This window comes from Nothobranchius furzeri, chromosome 11, assembly GCF_043380555.1.
Source record: "Nothobranchius furzeri strain GRZ-AD chromosome 11, NfurGRZ-RIMD1, whole genome shotgun sequence".
Taxonomy (NCBI): Eukaryota; Metazoa; Chordata; class Actinopteri; order Cyprinodontiformes; family Nothobranchiidae; genus Nothobranchius; species Nothobranchius furzeri.
In genome coordinates this window covers 55,856,316-55,869,494 of record NC_091751.1, presented here as the reverse complement: position 1 = coordinate 55,869,494, position 13,179 = coordinate 55,856,316, and the positions used below count along the sequence as shown (strand labels likewise).

The following is a 13,179-nucleotide window of genomic DNA, read 5'->3' as shown; positions in this document are numbered from 1 at the left end:
AGTAGAGGCTAACCATTAGCATTAGCAACTCCACCACACTGCAGAAATTTTTCAGGCTTGTGTTATTAGGAGATAAAACATCAATGTTGCAGAGCAAATGGTACTCGTTTAATCAATAAATTTGCTTCCATATTGCTCCTTTCATGCAACAAGATCATGTGACAGAGTTTAAAATTCTGGAAAATAAGATATGAATTCCTTCAAGAAATTATAATGAGGTTTAATTTTTGTCCAGCTTGGTTTTATTGACCATTAAATCAAATTTACATTCCTTCTTTTTCATCTTCTTTAGCAAATTCCATCAGTGAATCACTTAATTCAATTTTTGATAATTATAGTTGTTCGACTGACACAAAAATAAAAAGTGATCATGATATTTAGAAGCAAAAGTGTGCAACTATTTCAAAGCCTTCAATCCTTTTTCTTTTTTATTTCAGGGATGAAATTGTATTGTCTTATCCGGTGTTTGTAACATAATGCTCTAATAAAATCCACAAAGGGAGGAACAAAACCTGAGGGTTTGCTGCTAAATCCATACTTGGCACAGTTTCTTCCCACTTTTGTGACTCCTCAGTGTTGAATGATTATTGACAGCAGAAATAATTGGAAAGAAGAGAAGGACTCTTGGAGGTAATGCACACAAGCCAGGAAAATGTTCTTTGTAATATTTTTATGATTTCCTGTTTGCAGTTTTGAGCCAAGTTGGCTCATACACGGTGCGCTGGCTTAGCAAATGCTGAAAAATGTTGGTATTTTTTAAGTAAATCACATAATTTAATTGCACAGTTAAAATGTCAAAATACAGAAAAAAACTGCATACATTTAAATCCCCCTCCAAAAAAGTTTTTCTTTGTAGTTCAGCTGAGTTTTTGTCCTTGTACGTTGCATAAATCCAATGCAACACAGAATCGATGTTCAGCTCAAGGGCACAAGGACAGGGAGGAGGTTTGCAGCTTCAAAGCATGAAAGTAATCCTGCTCAGCTGCAAAATGCCCCTCCTCCATAATATTCAGCTGCGCCTCGACGTGCCGTGACTACATCTTTAAAGATATTGGAATGATTAATTGTTTCATTTTCACAGCTTCCTTTGTGTTTGCAGTCCCAGGCTGACACAGCATCATTTCTCTGCCTTATGAAGCTATTTAGTTGTTGTTGTTGTAAGTGGCGATACCCTTTCAAGCAATTTGGCACACATATTTACTGCAAGGAAAGGAAGCAGGGAGAAAAGAATTTAATGAATGAATCCAGAGGAATGAGAAAATTCCCCCTGTGGTGTGCATCAAATTTTGTGATAATGGGGCTATTTGTTTACTCCAAACACCTCCATTGATTAAATATTAAAGGGAAACTGTAAATGTGCTGCATTAGGCTTTTATTGTTGCTCTTGTGACATTCCAACTAAATTAAAGATGCATGAAGTTTAGAAAAGGATGTAATCTAAAGGATGCCCAGCTCAGATTTGCAACTCTCAAAGCTTCTGCAGTCACATAAACACACAAAAATATCTGACTATGACTAAGACGCAACTGGAAGAAAATGAAGTTATTCTGATTGACGGTACTCACCCAGACCCAGGCAGGAGACACGCAGCCCAGATTTGCCCAGGTTCCTACGGGAGACATCAAAACTCGATTTAGAAAATCAGCACAAATCAGACTTCATCACTAAACAGTGATTACACATTCTGGGTTGGTTCTAAAGCAAACATCAAGAAGACACATAAAGTTTCAGTACACCACCAGAGGAAGAGATTTGCTGAATCTGACAGTCACCTTCATCACCTACAGCAGGCATGGGGAACCCTGGTCCTCGAGGGCCGGTATCCTGCATGTCAGAATCCTGCATGACTTTGCTCCAACACTTGTGATTCAATAGTTGATTCACCTGTTCTGCAGCTCATCAGACTCTGCAGAAGCCTGTTAATCACCTGCTGATTGAAATCAGGTGTGATGATGCAGGGTTGAAACTAAAATATGCTGGATAGCGGCCCTCGATGGACCAGGGTTCCCCACCCATGACCTACAGTGTAGAATCACAACCAAAGATTTATGAAGCTCACACCCTCTCGTGGAGATCTCATGGCCGTCTGAGGATATATATTTTTATTTTATCTTGCTAAAACCTCAGAGAACAGTGATGTTTTGCTTTGTAGCAGCAAGACATTTGGTGCGTTGCATTTTGACAGATGCTGCCCTTTTCTTCTGGCTCATTCCTCACTTGACTGCATCGTATCCTTGTAGCGTTTGATGTCTTCCTGCAACAGGAAGCACATCAGTCCTGAGGCATTCTGATGTTATTGTCTTTCCCACAAGATGCAGACAACTACGCTCACTCATGTTGCATCATGTCAACGCTGCTCAGGTTTCCTCTCCCTCTCTCTGTGCTGAATTGTCTAATGCAGTCATCTAACCAGTAGCAGGTCATTTACATGCAGCTGATTTGCAGGAATCTAATAGGATGCCACCTCTGATTCGTTCTCTTTTTATAGTTTTTATATCCGTTGCACATTAAATCCAACTGAGAGAGGAACTAATCTGGTGTGGGTTTTTAATTGCTCCACACAATCTGCAGAGTATTGTTCCTCTTCCAGTCGCCACAGGTGTCTGCTCACCACACGACGGATGGCAACTGGAGGTGACAGAAAACTGCGACAAGAAAACCACAGAAGCCAGCCGCTGCCATCCAGTAGTGGAAACTATTATTTTCCAAGGGCAGAAACCCATACACATGACCATTAACCAGCAGCAAAGCACTTTATTTTGAGAGTTGAATGTGAAAGATAAAAAAAAAAAAACAACCTCCAATTGCGGTCTGGAGACGGTGCCTTCTCTGCTTTGCAGGCATTCACTCATTACAATAAATGAGGCTGTAAAAAGTGACAGAAGTCATTTTAAGCGGCCGGAAAACTCAGCCTGAGGAGATGAAGGAGAACTAATTCAAGGCCTGTGCTGTCTAAGCGTGCACTCAGCCGATTCAATTAACAGTCATGAAAAAGAGACGCACAAAGTCAGTTTAACTGCATTGTGGAGGAAGGGGAGTAAAACATAGAAATAAAAGGATTCAGAAACAAAGTCTAAGTGTGTAATTAGGACACCAGTAACAGCTTACTGCTGGGATATGCTCGTCTGGAGGAGTTCGGATATTGTCTCCTCCGTCTCTATGATGTTTCTGTTTCTGTTTCTGTATTTAGCAGACGCTTTTGTCCAAAGCGACTTACAAGTGATAATCGGCATGTTGCCCTTGAGGTTAAAAACAACAATAACAACAACTTGACATCAATCATGGAGAGGAGGGAACAAGGAGTAGACGGTAGAGAGGGGGGATGGGTGCAGGGAAGGTGCTAGTTTAGAAGATGCTCTTTGAAGAGCAGGGTCTTCAGGAGTTTCTTGAAAATTGTAAAGGAAGCCCCTGTTCTGGTAGTGCTTGGTAGGTCATTCCACATTTGTGGAACGATGCATGAGAAGAGTCTGGATTGTCCTGAGCGTGGTGTAGGCACTGCTAGCCGACGATCCTGTGATGACCGGAGCGGCCGGGCCGAGACGTAAGCCTTTACAAGAGGATTCAGGTAGATGGCAGCCGTACCATCTCGGACTTTGTATGCTAGTGTTAGCAATTTGAATTTGATGCGTGCTGCTAGCAGTAGCCAGTGGAGCTCAATGAACAGAGGGGTGACGTGTGCTCTTTTTGGCTGATTGAAGACTAGACGTGCTGCTGCGTTCTGGACCATTTGAAGAGGTCTCACAGTACAGCCTGGAAGACCAGTTAGAAGGGCATTGCAGTAATCCAGGCGGGAGATGACAGTAGATTGCACCAGGAGCTGGGTGGCATGTTGTGTTAGGTACGGTCTGGTCTTTCGTATGTTATACAGCGCAAAACGGCATGAACGAGCAACAGAGGCAACATGATCTTTAAAGGTCAGGTGTTCATCAATCACAACGCCCAGATTTCGAACTGCCTTTGAAGGAGCCAGAGATAGGAAGTCATTTTGGATTGAGATATTTTGCTGTATTGATGGTTTTGCTGGGATGACAAGTAGATTCAGTTTTAGAGAGGTTGAGTTGGAGATGGTGGGATTTTATCCATTTTGATATGTCAGAGAGTGTTACAGATGTTGAGTTTAGAGTATGATTGGGATTTATACCAAGGATGTTGATGCTGCATTAATTTCAAATGGCTCAGGGTAAAGCATCTTTTAAAGAAATGCCTCAAAAACAGCTAAAAACAGCAAACACAGTTGCTTTCTGGTCTTTATTGATTCAGTTCCTTGAAGCACAACATTAAACAATGTGGTTGATCTTAAAATATAGCTAAAAACATGCCTTTGTTGCAGTTTAGTGTCTGATTCTCCATCTTTACACGGATTTACATGGACTGGCTTTTTGCCAAGAGGAACCCAAAAAACAAACAAAAAACCCAAAGCTGATGTTCATTATAAAAAAGAAAAGCCAAACCACTTTTGTGTTGTTGTTTACAGGGAGACAAAAAGCAGCAGCAGCCTCTTGATTATTAACTCACAAAGTCTGCTGTAGTACATTGTTGAAGGAACTAATGATTCACTGCATTTGAGTTTTTATTCTGCAGCAAAAAACGTGGAAATAAAGGAATAAAAAGTGTGATTCTGTGCTGGAGACAGAAAGAAAACACGGGATGTAGCTTCGCCATAAATTCACCTTATTAATCATAACAAAATGAATAAAAAATGAATCAGTTTGCATTTAAAACCCATAAATAAACAATTCTATAAGGGCTGAGAGTGGCTCGGCCTTTCATGTTTGGACGGTGGCCAATAGAAGCTGACAAATGAGTCATTGGACGACGCCCCCTCGCACACAGATGTCATCACTTATGAAGATCCTTTCAAGCTGCAACCAGATTCACTCGTATTCTAAATGCATCTGATGTATTGTGCTGATTATTGGGTGTAAATCACAAGAAAACTGGCCTCTAAATGTGGAAAAAGGCATTTTCTATTTCCTGGAAAGCATGTGCAGCATACCAGTCCCAAGCTGCATGTCCTTGTAATTTATTTTGTAAAACTGAGTCGGTCAATATTGTCAGGAAGTTTATGAGTAAATAGATAAAAGTCATCACTCGTGGGGGATTAATCTACACTAAGGGAACCCACACAAGCAAATGGGTGAAGGGACTGGACAACACCCACCTCCTCGGTTCCCACCATGCTCTTGGAGGTAATCATAGCATGGTTATAAAAATAATTCACTACAGAGAGAGAGAGAGAGAGAGAGAGAGAGAGAGAGATAGAGAGAGAGAGAGAGAGAGAGAGAGAGAGAGAGAGAGAGACACTGGCTACAACAACAACAACAACAATAATAATAATAATAATAATAATAATAATAATAATAATAATAATAATAATAATAATAAAATAATAATAATAATAATAATAATAATAATAATAATAATAATAATAATAATAATAATAAAATAATAATAATAATAATATTAATAATAATAATAACAACAACAATACTAATACTACTACTACTAATAATAATAATAATAATTATTATAAATGTAATAATAAATAATAACCTTGGCGATCTGATCCTTGGCTGCAGAAGCTAACTCTCGGTACATGGAATGTCACCTCTCTGGTAGGGAGGAAGCCTGAGTTGGTGTGTGAGGTTGAGAAGTCCCGATTAGACATAGTCTGACTCACCTCAACGCATGACTCTGGCTCTGGAACCACTCATCTGATCTGCGGCCGCATGTCTTGGACACACGGATGAAGAGAGAGATAGAGCTGTCAACTGACCACTACCTGATGGTGAGTTGGCTCTGATGGTTGGGGAGGATGCCAGTCAGACCTTGCAGGACCAAATGTATTGTGAGGGTCTGCTGGGAACGTCTGGCGGAGTGTCCTGTCCTCCAATAGAACTTATAAAATATTCCAGGGGAGGCATTGAATCCGAGTGGGCCTTGTTCCGTGCCTCCATTGTGGTCGTCGGTGCCTGTTGTGGTGGCAATCCCCAAACCTGCTGGTGGACACCAACGGTTAGGGATGCCGTCAAGTGGAAGAAATAATCAGGTCAGGTCTTTTTGGCCTGTGGGACTCCAGAGGCAGCTGGGGGTGGATGTCGTAGGGTTGTGTTGGCTGATGCAGCTCTGCAATATTGTGTGGACATCGGGGGCAGTTCCACTGGACTGGTAGACTGGGGTGGTGGTACCCCTACCACAGGTTGTGTTCCAAATAGGGATCACACTCCTGAGCCTCCCTGGTAAAGTCTATTCATGAGTTCTGACAGGAGGGTCTGATCGATTGTCGAACCTCAGGATACCCTTAGGGGGTCCTGGAGGGTGAGAGTTCGCCCAACCCATCTAGATGTCTTTGTGGATTTGGAAAACGGGTTTGACTGTGTCCCTCGGGAGGCCCTTTGGGGGGACTTTGGGAGTATGGGGGACGAGGTCCTCTGTTAGGTCCCTATATGACCGGTGTCAGAGCTTGGTCCGCATTACTGGCAGAAAGTCAGGTTCATTTCCAGTGAGAGTTGGACTCCGCCAAGGCTGCCCTTTGTCACCGATTCTGTTCATAACTTTTATGGACAGAATTTTGAGGCACAGCCAAAGTGTTGAGGGGATTTGTTTTGGTGGCCAAAGGTTTGAGTTTCTGCTTTTTGCAGATGATGTGGTCCAGTTGGCTTCATCAGAATGTGATCTCCAATCCTCACTGTACCGGTTCACAGCCAAGGGTGAAGCAGCTGAGATGAGAATAAGCTCCTATAAATCAGAGACCATCGTTTTAAGTTGGAAAAGGGTAGAATGCCTTCTCTGGGTCAGGGATGAGGTCCTGCCCCAAGTGGAGGAGTTAAAGTATCTTAAGGTCTTGTTCATGAGTGGCGGATATATTGGTGTGAGATTGATAGGTGGATTTGTGATGCTTCTGCAGTGATGCGGGTGTTGTACCGATCTGTCGTGGTGAAGACAGAGCTGAGTCGGAAAGTAAAGCTCTCGATTTATCGGTTGATCTATGTTCCAAACCTCACCTATGATCACGAGCTTTGGGTAGTGACCGAAAGAATGAGATTGTGGATACAAGTGGCCAAAATGATTTTTCTCCGCAGGGTGGCTGGGCTCTCACTCAAAGATAGGATGAAAAGCTCAGTCATCCGGGGGGTGGGGGGGGGGGTCTCGGAATAGACCCGCTGTTCCTCCACATCGAGAGGAGCCAGTTGAGGTGTCTCGGGCATCTAGTTAGGATGCCTCCTGGATGCCTATCTAGTGAGGTTTTCCGGGCCCGTCCAACTGGGAGAAAACTTAAAGGAAGACCCAGGACATACTGGAGAGAATACGCTGGCCAGGGAATGCCTTGTGATTCCCCCAGAGGAGCTGGCCCAAGTGGCTGGGGAAAGGGATGTCTGGGCCTCCCTACTCAGGCTACTGGTCCCACGACCCGACTCTGGATAAGTGGCCAAAAATGGAGGGATGATTAAACGAAAATACGAATACACTAAGTGTATACCCAAACTAGTTAAATCTCTTTTTAAGACTTTTAAAGACTACAGTACTGGGCGGCATGAGCGGCCAAAAATGGATGGATGGATGGATGGATGGATAATAATAATTATAATAATAATAATAAAAGCTGTGTGGATGGGAGGAAAAACAAACTATGATAAAAGTAGAGCTGCAGAGGAAGACATGAGGAAGAGACATAAGCTTGCAGAGCTGCAAGCCAGAGCCCTGAGACTAAGAAGACAACCTCTGAAAATAAAAACCAATCAGACACAGAATTGGTAATCAGAAATGACAGTCAGTTCCCTGCAGCCCACTGCACAATGTAGATGTTTGTTTAGTGTGTATGAGAGTGTGCCCATGATTTAAAGGTCAACTTAACTTATATTTTTAATACATTTGCAGTGGTCTCTAGTAGGAATGAGTGTCTTGTAAGTCGTTCTCTGGGGAATGAAAGCTCCAGCACACTTGTTTGAGGACATAGAAATCAGCTGGAGAAGAAAGCTGCAGAACACAGCAGAAGTCTTACTTCCTGATAGTTGGACATCTTGCCTCTGATTGGCTAACAGCAACGGGACTCTACCACTGACTTTGTTTACTTTTCAATCTTGATGTTTTACCTCCACTAATAACACAAGTCTGAAGGAGTTCTGCTGTTTGGTGGAGTTGCTAATGCTAACGGTTAGCTTCAAACAGTCAACAGTTAACAACAGCCTTCCCCGTCACAAGTCAAGATGTGTGAGTCCATGAATTTTAAGTGACAGTGTGATGTAGATGTACCAGGTTTTTCTGAATCAAGAGTTTTGACTGATTATTAAAGATAACACAATCATGCAGTATGAACAAGATTCATAAATCCAGTCACTTAAACACACATGCACACACACTTTATCAGGAAGAAAAATGAGATCACGGTGCCTTTTTGGTTTACTTTGCATAAAACATACAGAGATTTGAAAGTGCTGATTTTAGGACCACTAAGAAGACAAAAATTAGAAAGTAAGCGCTGAAGGGAAATTCTAGAGTTAAATTTGTTTTGTCCTAGGATCATAATGTACCAGCTTACATCATAGTGTACCTCTTGGCCAATAGCGATGGCAGATTAAATTTAAATGCAGTGCACAGTTTTTACCTGACAACGGCGCAACACTTACAGTTTTAGGTACAAATTTAAAATTTTAACTAAGATGCAGATAAGTGCAAAATTATTGTCTACACGTGTTTACAGCATGATTAGACACTCATTCATATAGTTTATCGGCAAAAAAAATGTTGATTTGGGGGGTGACTTGCTCTTTAACAAATAAAAAAATAAACCAATATTGTGATAAATGACAACTAATAAAATCACAGCTTCACATAAAAAAGTCCTCATTAACACGCATGGAAACAAAGTCATTTACAGAATTTTGTCCAAAAAAAGTTTGATCAGAGTTCTGATCAGACCCCCCCAAAGGTAAATAAAAATCATTACACTCATGTTACTGTTCAGATCACACACAAGGCTTTCTTTCCATTTTATCACCCCCATTTATCTTCCTGCTCACAGTCTTTTGGAGGCCGCTTAGGAAGAAAGCTGCAAAAATTATATGCACAACGCTTTAAATAAGCCATTATGCGAACTGAGAGCAATTTTGCTTTTGACCTTTAATTAAAATATCATCAGTCCATGCAACTTCGGGGCATTTTAACTTGGAGAATGTGCAGTGTTTATCCTCAGGGGCCTGTTTGGTCTCTAGGCAGAGTTGAACTCCATGCTGCAGAGTTCCTGTTGTGCAATGACGTTGGCCTATATTAATAGAAACTCAGAGCAGCTGAGATGAGCGCTGAAGCTAATGGTGCTGGGACATGAAATGCATTTATTTTATCTAAGGTTGATGAGGATGGGGGGAAACACGCTGCCAAACAGAGCGTCTCAAAGGAGCAGCACCATAATCAGCTGTGTGAGGGCAGACATGCATGAAGTCATGCAAATTCACACACACGGGTCTGCGTTTGGACACACTTGCTCCCTCCAGGTTACTTCAAAAAGTACACAGGGAAAATTATTTAAAAATTACATTAAACGTAATCTGAACTCTTGGATCTGATGTAGTTGTGGTTAGAGCAGCATGTAAAGCCTGCAGGTTTATTTATTTGAATAAATAAGTCATAGCAGGAAATAAAGGGAACGTCTTGCCGATCTTCTGCTTAAAATATAAAAATAAAAATCTAGGGAAATTCTTTGAAAGTGCTCTTGATAGAGATGATTAGAAACAATGCATCTTTCACACCAAAATCATGCAAATCATCAGAAATGTTAAGACTCAGACTTGCAATGCCTGGGCAAAAAAAACAAAACAAAAAAAAGAAAATCCACCAATTTAGGCTTAATTCAGAAAACTTGGAAGAAACCACAGTGCTTAGCAAAACTCACTTCCACGTGTACTTTCCCTGTGAGGCCAGATGGTTCATTGGTTTATTAAATAGAGGGGCTCAGAAGAGTAAAATATTAGCATTAATTAAACCGATAAGGGCAGAGGCTCCGCACACACGTCCAGGAAGGCAAGAAGGATTTTCTCTCTGAGGCTAATTACAAAAGCTACAAGTCTAAAACTTTCATTCAGCTCAGGCGTCTGCAGCTGCATAACGAAACCCTTAAATGATCAGCGTCAAACACATTTTCTGGTTGTTGCTTTTGCAGAAAGAAAACACCTAATGTGGCTGTTTTATGCGTTGCTCACACACTGTCCACACACACACAGACAGAAGCAAGCTCGCTCTCTGCTGGTTGCTGATAAGCTTGTATCTGAAGGAACCAAGAGAAGGGTTTTTGTTGCACGTCCGTCTGCAGTGCGACTCAAAGCCACCTTCCCCGAACCGCCTGGACTGTCAAAAGGCCTTCTGCTGCTTAATGGCCGCTAAAAACTTCCATCCAGGAGCATCAGAATCTCTGAAACAATCAGAGCAAGCTGCAGAGACGTCATGTTTCATTACGATTAGCTGTTTAGGGGTTTGTAAGGAGAAAGAAATGATCAAACGTCTCTGAAAGGTTTCCACCGGGAGACACCGCAATTACAAGTACACTATATTTGGGTCTCCATGGAAACGAAAATGCTGAGGGTGGTGATACTTTTAGTTTAGGCTGGCTGTGCTCTACACTTTTTTCTGCTCCAACTTGTTACGCCTTCAGATGTTCTATGACATACATACACACACACTTAAATTAATGTGCCAGTGCAATCGCCCACAAACGCACACGCTCTCGTCTCTGATCTAAAATAAAAACCTCTGTGAGATGCGTTTAACGCTCGGAGGAAACTTCAAAGAATTTGTACGAGGCAGATTTAGTCGTGAACTTGGCTTCGCTTCAAGAGGGAGAGATTCCCTGTCAGGTGTAATCCAAAGTTACACGAGTATCTACTGTAAAAGCCTTGAGTCAGATGTTCAGAGGAAGGAGGAAATGCCACGCGGCGTTTAATTCTTGGTGCTTAAACTGGGTTGCACGCTAAAAGGCTCGAGGCAACGTTGTTAAAATTCTCCCCAGGTGTTTGAAAGACTATCAGGGGATTACGTTCCCAAACAGGAAAGAAAAAGAAGTGACACACTGGGAGTCAACAGGCAGCTATAGTTTCTGTGAATAGATAAAAGATGGCCATATTGTTGTTGCCATGGAAACGAGATAATACTGAATGACAAGCAGCATACATCTATCACAGTTTAGCCACTCTGCATCAAATCTGCCTTTTCTGAATGGACCAGAATCTGTCTCTCATTCTTTCTCTTTATTCCTTCTTTCTAACTTCTTTACCTCCCTCCATCTCATCCTGTCTCTTTTGATCCCAACGCGGCATTGTTGGACTCTCCGTTGAGTGAACATGGCGAGGTAAAGGTGACTGTTTAGCCCCTGCGGTCTGGGTTAAGAGCCTCCTCTGCAAGATAAGAAAGCATTGTTTACTTGGCCCGGCTTTGGTACAACTCCCACACAGACACACGCCGAGAGCTCCACCGCGCAGCTTTGCTGTCACACTAACCAGGATGTGCTGTGGGTAAGTTATTGACAACTGTCTGCAGCATAGTCAGAGACTTAGACTAAGACATTTAAGTTCAAAATGGCAAATGCCTGGTTTCACTTTAATATTCTGTTAGTTTGAGCTGCACCGTGGAGCAGATGGTTACCACTGCAGGGGTTTGGATGTTCTCTCCATGAATGTGTGAGTTTTCTCTGGGTGTAAGCCAGGGTTTGTCCTCTGGAAGCTGTGAATTGGCCGTTGGTGCCTGTGTGCGACCCTCTGACCCGACCAAGGTTCCGAGTGACCTCTAGAAAATAAACCAGCTACCCTGAGATGACCCAGACAGGAGCAGAAACTTCTGTTTTTGTGCTTTTACTCACATTAGCACAAATAGATCATCAATAAATATCTTCTTTTCTTTTTTTTTCTTGGGTCTCCCAGTGTTTTAAAATGCTCTCTGCACCTTGCAGAATGTTATTTTTTCTCCTTTTTGCACACATTCATATACACATCATCCCACTCATCACCTGCAACTGCTCATGCATCTTCATATTCATTTTATAAACTTTTCCCATTTTCAGCTTGCCACCTGCACATCCGCACCTTTATTTCCCCTCCCGTTTTCATCGGTTTACGTACCGGTACTTCATGCCGGTAAGCTTGGCTGTGGACTCCTTAAGGTTGTGGTGGTAACGGTGGGTGAAGGAGCCCAGGCTCCGGGCGATCAGAGCCACTGTGCGGAAGCGGGCGCGGGCATGGCTGGTCGTGTTGGGGCTTGTGGCGTTCTGCTTGCTGTGCTCCCCGTTGCGTGGGGCCTTCAGGCCGTGGTCTGTACATGCAAACGACACTTGCATGGCTCTAAGGTCACTAGCTGCTCCAAAAAATAAAACAGGACTTTCTTAATGTCCTTAAAACACCTGAGCCAGTGTTTTCTGTCTGTGGAACTTGGATTGTGTTTTTGTTACGTAAAGTTGAACGTGAGAAGTCCAGGGCAATCCTGCCTACGCTTGCTGGATCTCATATGGAAATCACAGGAGATAGCGATGCGGTTGTGTGATTAGTCACCTTCTTTTTGAGTAAAGAATCTCAAACTCATGCAACCTGTCACATATGGATATAATCAGCAGTGCAGTTTTGGTCAACGAACGCAGAGCTGGGATGAAGATCCTGAGCTGATCTGACTGCACCTGAAAATAAGAGAGAGGATGGAGATGGAAGAAGGATGAAGAAAAAGCACTTAATGAGTTGCTTATAGGGTTCAGTGGAGAACACTTTACTAAGAAGAGAGAAATTATCTTGCTAAACCAGAAAAAAAAGTAAGAAAAACATGCAGAAAGCTATTTTTCCCTGTTTAACGCCTCCCGCTCACATCTCTAAGCATCCTCCACGTGGCAAATGAGTTCAACGGTGCCCCAGTTTTTCCTGTCTCTTCCTGTATTTTTCTCCTTTTCACCTGTCTAAAGATATGTGCTTCACCTCTTTGGGAATATTTTCCACTTTTCAAACTCAACTGTGGTCTCTGATTCTGGACTATTTTTGTTTACTTATCTCTGACACTGAACCTTTCTCATGTTCAGTCAGACTGCCAGGAGCGGTGGCTGTCAAAGGGGTCTTTCCTGCCCTCCGATCACCACTAAACCTTTTAGTCAAACACCCAGAGCCAAAAAAGTAATGCTGCACCACCACATTTGACTGTGGACATGCACATGCACAT

General features: G+C 42.4%; 1 protein-coding gene across 1 annotated transcript in view; it reads right to left on the bottom strand.

Moving 5' to 3' along the window:
- kcnab1b (potassium voltage-gated channel subfamily A regulatory beta subunit 1b) overlaps positions 1-12,537 on the bottom strand; it is a 35,941-nt gene extending 23,404 nt beyond the window's left edge. The window contains exons 1-2 of the mRNA XM_054739608.2: positions 12,105-12,537; positions 1,566-1,609 (exon numbers count right to left, since the gene is read on the bottom strand). Of these exons, the coding sequence (XP_054595583.1) occupies positions 1,566-1,609; positions 12,105-12,319 (259 nt within the window). The 5' untranslated portion in view covers positions 12,320-12,537. The remainder of the gene's footprint in view (positions 1-1,565; positions 1,610-12,104) is intronic.
- Positions 12,538-13,179: the final 642 nt, after the last annotated feature.